General features: G+C 35.3%; 1 protein-coding gene across 2 annotated transcripts in view; it reads right to left on the bottom strand.

Annotated features, from left to right (window-relative positions):
• The window catches only part of LOC110032188 (protein BONZAI 1-like), a 35,603-nt gene extending 17,803 nt beyond the window's left edge, over window positions 1-17,800 (bottom strand). For both annotated transcript variants that reach the window (XR_002294826.1, XM_020735730.1), the window contains exons 1-12: window positions 17,406-17,800; window positions 16,216-16,263; window positions 15,498-15,646; window positions 15,323-15,371; window positions 12,290-12,346; window positions 11,557-11,736; window positions 11,331-11,465; window positions 11,176-11,237; window positions 10,672-10,774; window positions 10,468-10,582; window positions 10,292-10,368; window positions 10,037-10,174 (exon numbers count right to left, since the gene is read on the bottom strand). Coding sequence is in view for 1 of the 2 variants with exons in the window: in XM_020735730.1 (XP_020591389.1) it covers window positions 10,037-10,174; window positions 10,292-10,368; window positions 10,468-10,582; window positions 10,672-10,774; window positions 11,176-11,237; window positions 11,331-11,465; window positions 11,557-11,736; window positions 12,290-12,346; window positions 15,323-15,371; window positions 15,498-15,646; window positions 16,216-16,263; window positions 17,406-17,588 (1,296 nt within the window). In the remaining variant the exon portion in view is untranslated. The remainder of the gene's footprint in view (window positions 1-10,036; window positions 10,175-10,291; window positions 10,369-10,467; window positions 10,583-10,671; window positions 10,775-11,175; window positions 11,238-11,330; window positions 11,466-11,556; window positions 11,737-12,289; window positions 12,347-15,322; window positions 15,372-15,497; window positions 15,647-16,215; window positions 16,264-17,405) is intronic.
• Between the last annotated feature and the right edge of the window lie 890 nt (window positions 17,801-18,690).

Raw genomic sequence — 18,690 nt, 5'->3', positions numbered from 1 at the left:
ATATATATATATAAGCGCTCTGGCGTCGGCATATGTGATCTAGGGTTCCACCGCAACGATAGTTCGATCCTTCCACTTTTCCTGTGATTTTCATTTGATTTTTCTCTTTTTTCTTCCCTTTCGGCCTAGGGTTTGCAGGTTTCCGCGATTTTCGTTTGTATCACGCGGCTTCGTGCTTTACCCGGCTCTCTTATGCTATTTGGGTTTCCTTGTTGTGCTTTGTTCGCCGTGACTTTTGTGCAGCAGTGTTCGTTGGCTGCACTCCTGCATTGGGGTGTTTTCCTAGCCGCATCCTCTTGGTGTTTTTGCGGCCTTTTGTTACTCTGATTTCATGGCAGCCCCCTCATCTTTGACTGAACCTACTCAGATTGTGGGCAAAGCTTCTACGCTGCAGTGGTTGATAAAGACAGTGCTCCTTCACACCTTGGGGATAGTTTGGTTTTTCCGCAGATGTATCATAATTCATTTGTGGGACAGTGAGATTGTAACTTCTTAAACAAAAAAAAACTGGAAAAAAGGGGGGCAAAACCAGCATTAATTTTTTTTTTACACTGAAATTTCAACCTTTGCTGAAAAGCATAAATTTACACTGATTGGAAAGTTGGGCCACCATAAGATGAAGACTATTAGAAAAGTTTTTGAAGATTTTAAACTAGTTGGGGACTCGAATGTGAGACTATTTGATAGAAGACATGTTATGATACAGTTGAGCAAAGAAGAAAACTATGCAATGATATTCTCGAAGAAATTCATCTTAAATGAGGGCAAGTATATGAAATTGCTTAAATTGTCCTCTAACTTTGATCCAAGTATCAAGAACCTCCCATTGTGCCTATATGATTTAAATTATCTGAATTTAAGCTTCACTTCTTCAACCATCAAGTATTATATGCTATTGGGCCTATTCTCAGAAAACCAATGCAGTTAGACATTTCAACCTTTAATCTGTCAAGACTTTCTGTTACAAGGATTTTAATAGAGAGAGATATTACACTTCTAGATGTTGAAGAAATCTGGCTTGACACTGCTCACAATGGTTAGTAACAACAAATCATTATGGAACAAAGTCCTTACTACTGCAATCATTGTAAGATGTTTGGTCCAACGCATGATAAATGCTTCAGATTACACCCAGAGTTAAAACCATTTATTCCAATATAATTGGATATAAATAAGCCTACGAGTGAACAACATGCACAAAAACCATCTATTCCTGAACATATTATTTCTGACAATGCTAACCAAGAGGCATCTTTAGATCTTGCTAAAGTTAACCAGATAGATGAGTTGTTTGTTGTCTCCACTCCTAACAATGGAAACAGTCCTACACTACCAGATACTGCTCCCAGCGAACCTCATAAGAACCCTCCTCTAAGAAAGCCTCTTGAGACTCCCTCTAATTTGGTTGTTGTTGGAGAATGTACTCGTACTTTGGATGAATGTCGTGATCAATGTGAGAAAAATGATCAGCTGGAACACCAAGTGGAAGATGAATGCCAGATTCAAAAATACAAGAGGAAGAAAAAAGGAATACTTCAACTACAGAATCTCCAGGATGACAGTTTGACCGTCTCGGGTGGAAGCCCCCTTCACAGTTTGTTACTGGAATCCATTCTTAGAACCAGGGGGAGGGGGAAAGGAAAAACTTCCCATCATGATTGATCTCCTATACTCTTGCTCGACAATGTTCTACGATTTCACGATGTCTAATTTTTGGGGTATACTTGTCCATTTTGGGTAGCTTTTTTTTTAGTCTTGTACACTTTGTGAGTGGGTTCCTAGCACCCGCACACTAAAACCTTTGTATCGACTTCCGATCAATGAAATTTTTATTTTGGATTGTAAAGAACTGTGGATATTCATCTAGGATTATAATTAGAAATAATAAATAAATAAATATATGTATATATATATATGTATGTGTGTCACCTTATCCATTCATGAAAAGATGTATTTCACCTTTTAAGAATTAAAATAATGGTATTTTTTATTTGATGTGAAATATTTACATGGTATTAATGTAAAAAACAAAATTTAGGTATTAGATATGTAAATACATAGCAATTGAGTGGTATGTAAATGTCCCGTGTTTTTAACTTCCTTGTACACCCTTATGTGCTAAGCTTGAATTTAAGATCTTATAATAGAGAAAGAGCACCTAGCAACTAAGGGTTTGTTTGGAGCCACATTTTTCGTGCTCCGACCCCAAATCGTGAATATTTTTTTGTGTTCTTTTTAAAAATGCGGCGCTGTGGTTGTTTTAATAAATTCCGACGAAATGTGGGCCGCAGGTTCGATCTCGTGGCCCGCATTTCGTATTAACTAGCCCGTTTTTTACTAACATACCCCCTCACTCGCCAATCGAGTTTCTCCCTCCCCTCTCTCGCGACCGAGCTTCTCTCTCGTCACCCTAAAGGTAAGATTCCTGCTCACCTCCTCCTATCTAATCTGTGGTATGTGCTTCGTCTCTTATTGGATTTTTTACTCTCCTTCGGTCTGCAGTATTCTCTTCCAACTTTTTTCTGGCATTATGATTTACGGTCGTTGATTCTCGATTGATTGTTCACTACTGATGGATTTTGCTATTTATCTGATTTTAGTTTTTACAATTCATTTGATTTTGCATTGGTGTTGGATTTTCTTCATTGGTGATGGGGTGATAGCCTTTACTGTGGATTTGGTGGCGGTTGATTGCTGGGGTTATGAATTTCTGCTACTATCGGTGATGAATTGTTGGGGTGGTTGTGTTGATTGTGTTTATGGTGTGATAGTTGTGGGTTGTGGTGGTTGTGATGTGGGTTGTGCTAAGGGCTGGGTGGTTGTGGTGTTGTGTCTTGTGATGTGGTGGTTGTAATGTGTGTGTTTGGTATGGTTGGGTGGTTATGGTAGGGAATGGTTGGGTGGTTATGGTGTGGGCTATGGTGGTGTGCTGTGTGGTGAAAATTATTTTGTGAGTTAATAGCCCCTAGATCTGCTTTGAGAAATTCTGTAATGAAAGCTTTAAATAGTATTTTTCAATGATCATCATCAATAACATGTAGACATCATCTTCAGTATCTCAAAGAAAAGGCTGCAAATAAATTTTTATACATCTTCACAATAATAAAATGCAACAGAAAAATAAAAACATTTTGTTAGTATAAATTCAAAGCATATTTTGCTAACTTTAACCAGCCAAATAAGCATACAAAGAGTTCTCTTAAGGTGTTGTGATGGTTGTGATATGTGTGGTTGTGGTGGTTGTGTTGAGGGTTGGGTGGTTGTAGTGTTTTCTTATGATGTGGTGGTTGTGATGTGTGTGGGAGTGTGGTTGGGTGGTGACTCTCGGCTGCGGTGGTTGTGTTGTGAGCTGTGCTGTTGTGTTATGTGTGGTGGTGAAAATTATTTTGTGCGTTGATAGCCCCTTGATTTGTTTTGAGAAATTCTTTAAAGAAAACTTCAAAAAATATTTTTTAGTGATCATCATCAATAACATGTAGACAACATCTTCATTACCTCTAGAAGAAGGCTGCAAATAAATTCTTATACATCTCTACACTAACAAGATGCAATAAAAAAATAGAAATCATTTTTTTAGTATAAATTCAAAGCATATTATGCTAACTTTAAGCACCCAAATGCGCATACAAAGAGTTCTCTTAAGGTGTTGTGGTGGTTGTGATAAGTGTGGTTGTGGTGGCTATGTTGAGGGTTGGGTGCTTGTGGTGTTGTGACTTGTGGTGTTGTGACTGTGATGTGTGTGGGGGTGTGGTTAGGTGGTTGTGTTATGGGCTATGGTGGTAGTTGTGGGTTGTGGTGGTTGTTTTATGTGTGGTGGTTGTGGGTTGTGGTGACTGTGTTGTGGATTGTGGTGGCTATGCTGAGGGTTTGGTGGTTGTGGTGTTGTGTCTTGTAGTGTGGTGGCTGTGAGATGTGCGTGGAGGTGTGGTTGGGTGATTGTGGTGTGGTGGCCTTAGGTTGGGTGGTTGTGTTGCGGGTTGTGATGGTTGTGTTGTGGGTTGGGTGGTTGGGGGGTTCTGTCATGTGGTGTGGTGGCAGTGGGATGTGTGTGGTGGTGTGATTAAGTGGTTGTGGTCAGTGTGGTTGTGGGTCTGGTTGTGCTATGGGTTGTGGTTGTTGTGTGGTGGGTTGGGTGGTGGGTGGCTCTGGTTGTGTTGTGGGTTATGGTGTGGTTGCTGTAGGATGTGTGTGGAGGTGTTGTGTCTTGAACTGTGGTGGTTGTAGTGGCCAGTGTGTGTTGTGGTTTCTGTTAAATATTAATGTTTTGTTTTTTTCTATGTTAGTAACGCAAAGGTTACGACTAATGAAGACAGTTTATCAGCCATATGGGATAAGAACGCCAAACTCATATTTTGCGACCTTTGTTTTAAGAAGATTAAGCTATGAAATAGGCCCAACACCTATTTTAACAAATGTGGCAAAATATTATAAAAAAGTTCAAGGAAATGACAAGGAGATAGTACGATAGGTTGCAACTTAAAAATTAGTGGGATCAGTTGAAAAAATGACTGAAAATTATGGAAGTAATTAAAATAGGGATCCACGGGATTGAATTACGATTCAATCAAACGGACTATTGATAATTCAGATGAATTGTGGGCTGAGAAACTGGAGGTAACTTATCCATGAATAACTTTATTTTCATTACTGTCTCTTACTGAACTATTTGAAGTAATCAACTGGCCCGTATATTGCAGGCAGTGTCAGCTGTTAAGAAATTCAAATTCAGTGGAATTAACCCTGATCTAGAAGAAAGGTTGAACCATATGTTCGGTGGGGTTGTGGCAACAATAACTCATGTTTGGACCCCAAGTGAGCATGAGTTTATAGGCATACCAGAGGATGTCGAGCAGGTAACTGGGTCCGGTGAAGGCCCAAGCCCAAACCAAAATAAACTGGAGTCCATATGCATGTCAAAGTGTCTTAGGGTGGAGAAAAAGAAAAAAAGAGCTGTTTCATTAGAAGTCAAATATCAAAACTGGTGACTTCATGCACGAGTGAGCCTGAACCTTCACATGCGACTTCTGTAGATGACTTTATCCAATTTTTGAAGAGAACTCCCGAAATTTATGAGAACATGTCATTACATCTAAACTCCTTGAAGTTGCTAGAGGACCAGACTTCTTAGACAGATCTTCATGAAGATGGCTCCTGGCCGTAGGGTTAATTATTTATGTTTTTTTCACAACAAGGACATTTGATTTTATGCAGTTATTGTAGTACTACTTAGATTTATTTTCCTGTTATTTTATCAAATTTCTGATTTGGATGTTTTTTTTCTTTCTCGTATGGACAACCTATATGTTATTTTGTATTTATGTCTTGTTATTGTACGCTTTGTGATTCAATTTTCGATGTTCTTTGACATTGTTTGATTCACATGTATTACCTGAACAGAGCATTTGTTTAGTATGGATTCACAAAGAGAGACGTTAAAGAAAACTTGTGACAACTGTTTGAATATTGTATAAATACTACAACTCATACGTTGATCGAACTCCGTGCATGTCATCAACTTACATTGGTGATAAATGAGTTTGGGAGCTACTACAAAGACACACTACAAGATTCAACAATATGTTTTGTATGACAACCTATATTTATGGATCTTCTTGATGAACACATAGGAATTATGGACTTCATGACTGCTCAAGAATGACAATCAGAGATGTGTTAACAATAACCTTCTACATTTTATCACAGAATGAATAATTGAGAGGAATGATGGACCGATTTCAGCATTCATCGGAGATGATCAACAGATATTTCTCAGTAGGGTTAAAAGCTTTTGTTAGTTTGTCGGCACAGATTATTAAGTAGAGGATCCAACATTCGAGAGGACTCTAACAAAGATTATAAATGATCCACGATATATGTCATTTTTTAATGTAAATCTTTTTTTATTCATTTTATTCATAAGTTAAAATGGGTAGTGTGGTTATCACAACTTTATTTAATTTGTCAGAACTGTATTGGAGCGATCGATAGAATCCACGTAGATGCACGTGTATCCAATAATGAAAAGATCGCATTCATTGAGCGTTGTGGATCACCTTAAAAAATTTGGTCGTATGTGATTTCAATATGTGTTTTACTTTATGGTTGGTTGGGAGGGCAGAACACATGATATTCGTGTATTTGCTTTTGCGATAAGAAATCAAAAGCACAACTTTCCTCACCCACCTTCAGGTTTGTTCAACTATTAATCATATTCAAATATTTTTATGTTCATTATTAATTAATTTATTTGGAACAGAAAAGATATTATTTGGTCGACGTTGGATATCCCTTACAAAGAGGACATATGAAGCTATTTCCGGATATGAAATCACATTTTCGATTTTGAAAGATCCAGCAGTGTTGCTCGGGGCAGGAAAGAAAATGTTTAACAAAGGCACTCTTTACGCGGTATAATTAAAAGAATATTTGGAGTACAACAACAACAACAAAGCCTTAATCCCACTACGTGGGATCGGCGTGGGAAATCATTTTTCTCCATTGTGTCCTATTTAGTGTCATATTTTCATTTAGTTCTAGTAAATTAAGAACATTTTTTATACAATAAACAACCCAATTCTTAGGTCTGCCTCTGTCTTTCTTAACAAAAATCGAATCTAAAACATCTACTCTTCTAATCGGATCATCAGATGGTCGACGTTTAATGTGACCAAACCATCTAAGACGATTTTCTCTAATTATGCCCGTCACAGGAACTACACCAACCCTATCACGGATATATTCATTTCGCATTTTTTCTCTAAGTGTAAAGCCACCCATCCACCTAATCATTCTCATCTCGATAACTTAACTTATTATTCTTCTCTTTTAAAAGCCAACATTCAAAGCACTTGCAGAGCCATAGAGCATTGCAGGTCTCACCACCGTTTTATAAAATTTTCCTTTCAATCTAAGCAATAGTTTTCTATCACACAAAAGGCTCGAAACATTCCTCCACTTCAACCAACCAACTTGAATTCTACTATTAACATCTCCATCTATATCACCATCAATTTCAACAACAGACCCAAGATATCAAAATCGTTCCCACCTTTTAATGATTTGATCACCCAAAGTCACACTTCTGCACTAGAGCTACTACTAAAATTACATTCCATGTATTCAGTTTTAGTTCTACTTAAATGAAGGCCTTTAAACTCCAAAGCATACACCAAGGTACATCCTCATGTAGATGCCCAGTAAGACCATCCATAACTAAAGCAAAAAGATATGGGCTTAAAGTCGATCCCTGATGTAATCCAACAGAAATAAGAAAATATTTGGTCAATCCTCCTTCAATTCGAACACAAGTAGCATCTCTAGCATACATATCTTTAATGACTTGAATATGATTCATATCAACACCTTTCTTCTCACAAACTTTCCAAAGGATATCTCTTGAAACCTTATTGTAAGCTTTTTTTTTCTAAATCAATAAAAATCAAATGTAGATTCTCCTTATTGTCTTTGAACTTCTCCATCAAACCTCTCAATAAATGTATAGCTTCCATGGTAAACCTGTCCGACATAAGTTCAAATTAATTATGAGAAATCTTTGTAATACGTTGTAACTTATGTTCAATCCTATGTTCAATTACCCTATGTTCAATTACCCTATCCCATAACTTTAAAGTATGACACATCAACTTAATTCCTCTATAACTTTAAAGTATTAAAGAATATTTGGAATTTAGAAGAAAAATAAGTCATACTGCGTGATATGCCGACATATCCATTTCCGAAGCAAGTGCAGATTGTGATGGCTACAATGACTCCAAACTTACATTCGACGACATCATTCTCAAACTAATGTAGACTTCAGCATGACTGACGATGAACATTTACATGTCTCGCCTGAAGCATTTGAATATCACATAGGACAATCTATACCACAGCCAGACGTAGAATCACAAGAAGGTTACACCAAGGGTGGCGAAGGTGTCGTAGAAATTATTGAATTGTGAGAGCGGATTACAGATATCATTGTTAGACGTTGATTGGACGATTCTTGTTTATTTTATACAGCTCATGTTTATTTTATGTTCCTTATATATTTTATATTGATTTTTTGAGTTTTTTTACGTTGTTTGTAATTTTTTTTTCTTTTTCTTTTGGTAAGTTTAAGATGTTCATGATAAGACGTTTGACCTTATGATTTCTTCTGGATGACCTGTTAGTCACTATTGGTCGGTGTCATATATGAAATCTTAATGAAGACAACTAATTTTCTCTCTTCGTTTCAATGCTGCAGTTTTTGAGATTCTTCTGAATGATATTTTTTGGTGATATGCCTATGTGACACACGAGCTTGATATTACATGAGTTAAAAACAACCAAGAACCCTTTTTTTACAAGATCTGTTGTCTTCTGATAGTGAGAGATTCGTCGGTTGGTGTATTGAGTATTCTGAGACCTCATGTCTACTAAAAAATATAATTAATTACTTCTTTTATCAATTTATGCTTGTTTATTTTATATAGTTCATATTTATTTCCGTTCTTTATACATTTGATTATGATTGTTCGAGTTTTTTACGATGTTTTTAAGTGTTTTTTTTTTCTTTTTTCATTCCTTTTATTTTACTTTTGGTGGGTTTGAAAGATTTATGATGAGACGACAGACCTTATGGTTCTTCTAGATGGTCTGATTGTCGGTATTAGTTGGTATCACATGTGAAATCCTATTAAAGGCGATCAAGTTCCTCTCTTTTTTTGGCGATACGGCTTTTGAGGTTCTTCTAGATTGTCTTTTTTGGTGATATGCACATATGACACACACGAACATGGTATTACGTAAGTTAAAGACAACCAAAAACCCTTATTTTATAAGGTTTGTTGTCTTCTTGTAGTGACAGATTCGTTGGTTGGTATACTAAGTGCTCTGAGACCCCATGTATGCACAAAATTGTAATTAATTACTTCTTTTATTAATTTATACTTTTGTTATGTCTAATAAATTGTCTTTTGAAGCATTCAAAAAATATGAGTTCAAGGCTTTCAGAAACCTCTCGAGAAGTGTTATGTCACTGAGGACTGCAAAGTTCCCTGCGCACGACACGTTAGCCACATAGCTACGAGAGACAGTTCTACGGGTGCCCGCGGAGAATCACAAACAAATGTGACTTCTTCCGATGGGCAGATAAACTGTCGGATTCCATCGCCGAGAGTGATCAGGAATGGATACTATCCCTGAAGGGCGATCTAGCTCGAGACATACGTCGTCTCTATTTTAAAAATAATATTCTCATATAAATCTTATTTTAATAGTCTTGTTCTTTATTTTAGTAATGATGATGTTCACTGGTAAGTGAGGAGTATAACTTATTTTTTGTATTGTTCTGAAGTGAATTTTTACTTCTAAAGTATCAAATATATTGTTATGACAGTTATGTTCAAACAACATTATTACACGGGCGGAATAGTCATTTGTCTAGAAATAATTATGTTGCAATTATTTTCAAACAACAATAAACAAACAGACAACCAACTTCTGCGAAGTAACTTTCTGGTGCAACTGTTGCGCACGAGCTTATCAATAACCTACAGCTGCCCTAAATAGACCCTAAGTCAAATAGACTGCACAAGACAAGTAGCATCCTTGATGCAAAGCACAAAGGGCACAACTAAGCTGAAAGAATGAAAAGAGAAGGCACTTTATTTAATATAGAGACAGAAGATTACAAAAAGGTGTAATGTTAATCCATGTCTGAAAATAAGTTCAGATTAAGTATCATTTTTTTAAGGGAAGATTACATACATAGCACACAATTCTTACTTATTTAGATATCTCACACCTAAACTTTGATATTTACATAAATAGCACCTTGGTGCTTCAAACCTATGCATGAAAATGTGTATTTAACTTTTAAACAATGGTGATAGTTCTATTTTTGATGTGATGTTAAAGATTTGAGTGATATGTATGTGAATATAAAAATTTAGGAGTGAGATATGTAAAAACATATGAAATGTGTGTTATGTATTTATATGCCCATTTTAAAAAAGATGAGAAATTTGGGCTAGTGACACGTACAACTTACTTCAGGTTGGTGTGTGCTTCCGTTTAAATTAAAACAATGAGAGACAGGCCCATCAATAGGTCTCGCTCCAAAGCCCCAAGCTAGAAAGCGCTTATCTGTGTCATAAAACTGCAGAATTTCTGCAACATCCAATATCGCCTGAAAGTTAAATGGAAGATTAGCATTTGTGCACAACACTATGCCTTCAAAAGTTGATGAGAAAAATGAAAAACAAATTAAGAGAATGGTAAATAGAATGCATAAATAGCTCCTCACTCTCTGATAAGCATTTGGCCGCCCTGAAGGATCAATGTAATGCAATGAATCTGAGAGGCGAGGATTTCCATTTGAAGCTGCCAAACAAGAAGTTTGAATATAAAGAAGCTTTAGGCAAGAAAAACAAATAGAAAATCTTCAGGCCCAAGAAAAGGAATAAAGTAACGTGCACATACCAGTGAAGTCTATTGCTACCATGAAATTCATTTCACAACCACCAGCAATATAGTCCAGGAAAGTCTGTCTCTTATTCTCAGAAAACTTTTGCACAAATAATTGACCCTTCAATATCTAAACAAAAATGTAGGCTTACCTTCTTGAAGAAAATGTATCATCAGAAATCACTGTAAAACTGCTCATATTTAACTGGATGGTATTACCTTATTGAGATGATTAGGTCCAGTATTACTGGGCAAGAAAAGATATTCCCCATGTTGATGCTGGTGAAGCTTTTCCAAGTCTTCCAGTGATTTCACAACTTTGCTGTCCAATCAGTGCAGCATAATAAATTTAGCTATCAAATTCAGGTCATATACAAAAAATAAGAAAATGGAAAATTTGCATACAGACACCACAATTCTTATGTATTTACATATCTAACATCCAAAGTTTGATATTTACATGTATAATACCTTGGTGTCATAAACTTATGCATGAAAGGGTGTATTTTACTTTTAAAAAGATAGTGATGCTATTTTTGATGTGATGTTAAATATTTAAATATTTAATTTTTAAGCTGTATGCAAGCAAATATGAATATTTAAGTGTTGCATATGTAAATACATAAGAATTTTGTGGTATGTATGTAAATGCCCATAAGAAAATATATGCAAGCACACACGAGAGAAAGGATGTGGAGTAAAAATAATTGGGAAGGTTCTCACCCAATGAGATCATGCTTTCCATTGCTATTGAAGTTGTAGCACTCAATATTCAAAGGTGTATCCTGTAAATTGTTCATGGACCGAGTTATAAGTTGATATGACTTAAAAAAGAGGGCAGACGCCAATTTAAATAAAAAAATAAAAGATACTCATGCCTTGCTTCCAACTTGTTGAAGATTTATAATTACTGGCTTCCAAGTGGGGTTGAGATCATTCTTTATAACTTCTGTCTTGTAAATTGGTATAGGAGGACCAACCTCCGTTGTTTTAGAAATCACCAAGAAAGGATCCTACAAACATTAGAAAAAATAGAATTAAACTAATTTAGCAATTCTCTAAAACACCGTACACCCCTTGTTAATAAGTTAAGCAAGACCCTACACTTTTTGAGAAGAAATCCTTATTCTCCAAATTTGCACAGTGAAATATTATCTCAGACATCATTTTTGAGCTAAAACACTCTTCCGCACGAACAGTAAGCTCCCCTAACTTTTGAGACCTTTTTCCATGATCTCCATGTTCTAGTTTAAGGGTCAAGGATCTACTACGTTTAGTTGCAACCTGCAAATAAAGAAAAAAAAAATCCAGCAACGTCTCAAGATAAGTGTATAAGATTTTCTTGGCTTTGAAAAAGTAACGAAAAAAAGGAGTATAAAAGGAGAACAATAATCCACAAGTTCATGCAAAAATCAAGCAGAGGGTTTGAACGTGAACGGTGCTACAAAAGGAAAAATGTTTTGATCATTCTAAAAGATGTAAAAACACTAAGGATAGAAAAAAGGGGCAAATACATACATAGCAACCGAAACATTGCTATTTATAAATCAAGCACCCTCTTTCATCAATTTTTCAAATTCTCACACGAATATCAAAATTCATGATAAAACCCCAACCCATATTTTTCATTTTTATCAAATTCTCAATGGTTTGATCGTGGCACGCATAACTAAATCAGTTTAGTAGTTCAAAAATATCACTAGGGGTGCTAGATTTTGTAAATAGCAATGTTTCGGGTGCTATGCATGTATCCCTATATAAAAATTACAAGACTAAATATAAAGCAAGGCGATTCCATTCTAATAAACTGATGACCAAAATTCATCAAAAGGCAAACCTCTGAAAGAAAACAGCTAGCTTCACCCAGAAATTGTTGCTCATCCAACTTCAATGTCTGGAATGATCAAAGCACTGTAAGCAGCTAACTACATGATAAAATTATCTACAACATCAGATCAAGTAAATGCTGAAATACAGCTAGTATCCAAAGACATGTAAATAAAAGATTGAAACTAAAAATTCAATGATATTCATAAAAACACAAAAAATTGCTGAAAGAAAGTAACTATGATACGATCCAACGTCAAATTCAGCACGTTTTTTCACAAAAATTTGTGGGCAAACTCATTTTTTATTGCAATAATCCAAACAACTCATACGAATACAAACGATAAGCACCTACAATTTTAGAGGCAAGCGATCTCTCCCACTTCCTACAATTCGATAGGTAGGAAATATCTCCCAAAACCTAAACCTAACACCCACCACTCAATATCATGCATAAACCGAAACCTAGACATAACAAGCCTATTTTAACCCAACAACAATAATAATAAAGACTAAATTTCTCTTAGGCGTACAAAAAACAAATTTGCCCTTAGGCGTACAAATAACAAATTTGCTAGGCGCCAACATAATAGTACTTGCCCCCCAAAAGACACCTTGTCCTTAAGGTGGGAAAAAGTGAGAGTGTTCCTCCTCCCCTACACCCATCTCTATTTCTTTACTCTCTGCATCCTCGTCAGGCACTAAAAGAATTATAATTTTCTATCCTTGTAATGGTGTCCCGGGATAAACTTCTCATCACACTGTAAACATAACCTCTTGACTTGCTTCTCCAGAATCTCTATCTCTGCAAGGTGCTTGAGTGTTGCCCTCGGTTGTGGTCTATTATTCGTGTCCCGTGCCACCTCACTATGAAATTCCTCTATTTGAGCTTTTGGTATCGTCGTGGTTGCAGCAGTTTGGTATGGCGCTTCATCTGTGTTACTCTTGTTGTTCGTCTCCATCTGATTCTTGTCCTCTACTATCTAAGCTTGCTTCATCGTCTCTCTCAATTCCCACGGACTCAATAGTTTCAGTGATGCCTGTATGTTGGGCTTTAGACCCTTCATTAAATTTTCCTCCAATCTTGCTTAAAAAATCCCCCTCAGCTATCCCAAAAATAGCTCAAATCTCTCTCTGTATTCCATGACAGTCCCCTCCCAAGTCAAGGCATAGAGAGGGCTCCAGATGGTGGATGTTTTCCTCTTCACATTCCTCACGTTCGATCTCCTTTCCTTTCGATCTTGCCACAGATTCTCTAGTCAACCTTTGATTAGGGTTTGCGAATTGAGTCGTCAGCAGGGTCATGGATTTCATCTCAATGAGCCTCTTTAACATCACTTGAATTTCCCCATGCTCTCGAATCGGTCCTCCAATCGGTTCTCCATTGAAGAGAATCAATCCTCTATGGTCATGAACATTTCTTCCATCCCAGATCTGATTTGACTCATCTCTTCCTCTAACTTCTTCTCTAAATCAACAACTCATGCTTTAATTAAAAGTAGTGCACTAACCCAAATCCAAAGCCAATAGATAGACTTCGGCTTTAATCTGATCACAAATGTACTGATACTATCCATGAACATCAATAATTAAAGAAACACAATACACACGAATGAAATAAGCAGTTAGGACCTAGCTTGAAAGACATGACACACATAAAAATAAGAGGATAGTTAGCACAAGGATGTCTGCGGAAGAAAGAGGAGGGTGGAAAAAGTGTTTAATTCATAGGCTATAGTTTAAAATTCTAGTGTCACGAAATTTGACTTTTCAATATTTCTGCAGATTTTGCTTAATTTTCAGTTTATTTTTCCTTCTTAAACTAAAAATATCAAAAAATACTTAGAAAAGAAGCTAATACTTCTACAATTGTGGTAAAAGCATAAATTGTCTAAGTATACCAGACCATTTGTGATGTACTAGTATTCTATGACTGGTAGACCAGCTATTCCCTTATATGAGTAAAATTTATCGTGAACAAGAATAAATATTTACCATTCTTACAAAAATTTGATTTTATTCTCGTTAACAATAACAATAGAAATCAGTAATGATAAGTATCATAAGCATTGCACTTCATTTTTTAAATAGTATCGGACACACTGATTTTATTGAGATATCAAACCTGGTCATTCTTTAACACTTTAGGCCCCAAATTTACGCATACTTTATTAATGCCAGAACTAAGTAAGAACTCAATATGAAGCACTTGAGATGTCATGCAACGCAAGACTCCATGAAATAAATTAACTATATAAAAAGAGCTTGAAAAAGGTGTTGCTATGCTACCCTTGGATTTCAGAATAATTACTTGAGATTTGTGTCAAATTATAGCCTAAGAAGTCAATGCGCAAAACTTGGGAGTCTTGCAAGGTAGATCTAATTAGACAAGGCATGACCCACCAAAGTTGCTTGGTGCATATATAAGCTATTCCAGCAGTCAAGAATAGAGAAACTAGTTGTGAGAGAAATCAAGGCATGGAACTCAAAGTCCTAGGAACAAATATATCCACCTCAAAAAGTTTATATGGAATAAGTTTGCCATCTGGATTACAGATTCCTTGTGAATTTGAAACTGTTGAGCTTCTACTTGAATAGATTCTTAGTAGGTTTACTGAAAATAATTTTATTGTTGAATGAGAACATAAAAAATTGTGGACAAAAGAGCTCAGTAATGGTTGATAACAATATCTATAAATTGATAAGAACAAAACAAAGACATTTGTTGAGATTATAAAACAAATCAAACACCATGAGCACACTATTAGTAACTGTTAGCAGGTTACAATGATTTTGTTCAACGTAGGATACACAAAGAGGAGAAAACTGTCCTCTTGCTATTTTTCTACTTAAAAATTGATTCATACCTCCATAATATGACAATTTAGACACACAAGAAACATTAAGAAACTTGGTTCAAGAAATAAAACAGAAAGAATGCAAGTATCACAATGAAATTTTCAAAATCAACTGTCTTAAGAAAACATATTCAAGGACTACCACAAAGTTAAATTGTTTGATGATGAGGAGTGAAAAATAATACCTTTTCAGGTACATTATGGAACTGAGAATCTACATCATATAACCGGAACCTGTGGCCAAATTTGTAATCATTTAGACTAAGTAACAAAGAAAATTAGATTTAAGATTATAAACAAAATGACATGAACTTGAGTAAGCAAATGCATATCACATTTGGCAAAATCACAGAAGCTTACACCAAAGGTTGCAACAACTCAAAATGGTAAGTTAGTTCAATCTTTGCAATCCATACAGGATTTAGTGAATTTAATACTACTTCAGTTCGACCAATCTCTTCAAGTGTTCCATCTCTTCGCTTTGCATAAACAACAGCCATGGGATCACTCTGAATAGAGAGTTGTTAATAAATCATGAGTTAGAATGTGTATAGATCTGTCATGTTATAACTAATTCCTTGAAGGAATAGCAATCCCTAATAAAATGATTATTAGAGAACTAGATAGGAGACAAATAGTTTTGATGGACTAACTTCATTCTTTAAAAGAATCTCATTTAGGAAGTAAGAACTTTTCTGTCAAATCAGCGAAGAATATTCAAATCATGCATAAATAACCTTCATAGAGAAGAGTTGGAGGAATTGAAATAATTAAAGAGAGGCAAAAAGGTAAAAAGGAAAAAAAAAACTAATTGTTCAAATAGCAATTTGGATACTGTGATAAATGATTGCCTAAAGGAATGAAATCATATTGATGATATAACAAAAAAAACACAATATTGATAGATTAAAAAATCAAGTGCGTCAAAAACTCCAAATAATTGGATAGATATTGAAAATTAGCAAATATAGACAACAAATAAATGTAGAAAATTATCTCAAAAGTCTACAATTTCAGAGACTAGAATGTAAATATAGATTACTGCAATTAATAAGTGCAGTAAAGAAGGTTATTTTACCTTCGAAAGTACGTCACGATCAAGCAAGTTTGAAGCAGACAGTGAAAGCTATTGCAAAACAATGGATAAAGCTATGTCAGCACAAAACATATAGATATAACCATAAACCATTGAAAGTTCATGTTAAAGTTCAAAGTTCAAATATACACAAAAAATGGGAAGATAACCTAGAAAAAACATCAAATATCAAGTATTTAAGGAGAATTCTACTATTTTAGAATTAAAAGAATAAATAAATAAACTTCAGTGTACCAAAATGACTGAACTTCAGCAAAGACAGCACAGGAACATACAGAATGAACAAACAAACAACATTTTAAGATGATTTTTCACAATGATTTCTTCGAAACAACCTAATTGAAAGGGAGCGTTCAATATATTATTCAACTACAGCACAGCACAATACTTAAGAAAAGAAAGAAAATTCCTCATCTCAGATTCACAAAAGAATTCTCGACGGATGCATCAAGTTTTAGTGGTTTTTCGTGCATTATCTTTAGCTACAAATGTAACATTGAATAATTTTTACGCACTACAATATTCATAAACCATAAAAAAACTTCCTTAAATTTGGCATATACATGAACAACAGGCATCAAAGTAAGCTTCCAGCTTACATGTACGATGTCCAGTGAACATCAAGATTAGCCTCTTAGTTAATTCTCATTGCAAACTGCAATTTCTTAAATGCTAGCTTTGATCCAACAGCAGACCCTTCTGTAGGGCAGCCCGGTTTCATCAATTCAACAACACAGATTTTCTCTAAATATCTGCAATGAACTTTCACAAGCAAAAATTTGCAACGCAGTTCCATTCTCTTCGAATTTAGAATAGCAATGTAGAAAGTGCTATATGGTTTACTCTCATCACGACAATCGAAATTTCTGGATATTCCAATGACGCCGCACAAGGAAAAAAAATCTCAATAACCACAGCAAATTATGCAGAATAAATGGCACTGTGAGCCGAATTCCACATACGCTGCAAACTTATATCTGTAGTCTCTTACTCAAGCTTAAATAAGCAAACAGCTTCCAAATATCATCATCTATTTCTCCAAATCTCTTTGAAGAGATAAGAAGCTGAGTTCAATCATCAATCAAAAGAAAACCAAAAAAACATTATAGAAAATAGATCCCGGCTTGTTTGCTGCATCCGAAACATTACACGACAGATAAGAGGAAACGGACCTCGATCCGGGAGACGAGACCGAAATGACCGCGAGACTTCAGGAAGTGGTCCGCAGCTTCAGCGCTGTCGGCACTGTTTGATCCCACGGCGCCAACTGCGGAGGCTGCGCCTGCGACAGCGGCTCCGGCTTCTCCGACGGCCTGCACGCCACCATGGCTGTCATCGGAGCAGCAATTGCCCATGTAAAGAGACCCACCTCAAACGAAAGGAGGGAGATGATGATAGAGAAGAAGAAGACGAAACAGAACAGAAAGACTAATATCCTCGAAAAGCGACGCTATAGGGGTCCCGGCGGCAAGTCGTGACCGGGGAATGAAAAAGGAGGGAAAGCGCGTGGATTAGAGAAGAAGAGCAGGCACTTCCGTTGCGGCAGGCTAAAAATGGGGCGTTACATACTAACATTGGCAACCCCCGATTGTTCTGTATTAATATCACAATCCACCAAGCTTCAATTTTTATGTGGATTCCTATATTTTCGGAAATATGTTGAATGCTTGATATGAAAAAAAATTAAATTTTTGGTGATTGATGTGTTAAGACATGGAAATCAATTTATTAGCATCTAAATTTCCCTAAAATTTATTGATAAATAAAATTGTATATAAAGTAAATGTATGACAAAATAAAAGTAATAATAAAAAACTATACATATTAATGGAAAAAATGATAATATAGATTGACTCTATAGTTAATTTAATTATTCAAAAATAAAAAGAGTGTATTTTATATGATATTTTTTTCTTAATATTGACCCCCTTTTGTTAATTACTTGTTATTCATTAAAGTTGAACACATTAACTAAAATTGTTTAGGAAATTTTGGGAGAACCTTATAAAGCTTGAAATCAGTTTTAAGTTTAAATTATATGTGATCAATTAATTGGTGGGTTTAAAAGAAGTGATGGATTTAAAATCTAACTAGTTTGAAATACATTTTTTTCTTACGTCAAGCAACTAAATAGACTGTCACAACACATATTGGAGGTTTGGAATTTTCAAGGCAAAAATTGACGATCAAACGGTAAAATTAAAAGTTTATATTATTCAGTTTTTATTATTACGATTTATAATCCAATTAAAATGATAAAGACACTAAAGAATGTAATTTAATTAACAAATAAATTTTTATATTTTTGATTGTTGGTCTGGTCTTTTATACACATTCTCTTGTATATTAATCATATTCTATTTAAAAGCTTAAATCTAAAAAAAAATTAAAATAATATAATGAGTTATCTAAAATAACCATGTGAAAAAGTTACACTTACAAATTTTACTAACCCAA

The sequence above is a fragment of the Phalaenopsis equestris genome, unplaced genomic scaffold (genome assembly GCF_001263595.1).
Source record: "Phalaenopsis equestris unplaced genomic scaffold, ASM126359v1 Scaffold000884, whole genome shotgun sequence".
NCBI classification, from domain to species: Eukaryota; Viridiplantae; Streptophyta; class Magnoliopsida; order Asparagales; family Orchidaceae; genus Phalaenopsis; species Phalaenopsis equestris.
The sequence above is the reverse complement of the archived record's forward strand: the minus strand, read 5'-3'. Positions and strand labels throughout refer to the sequence as shown.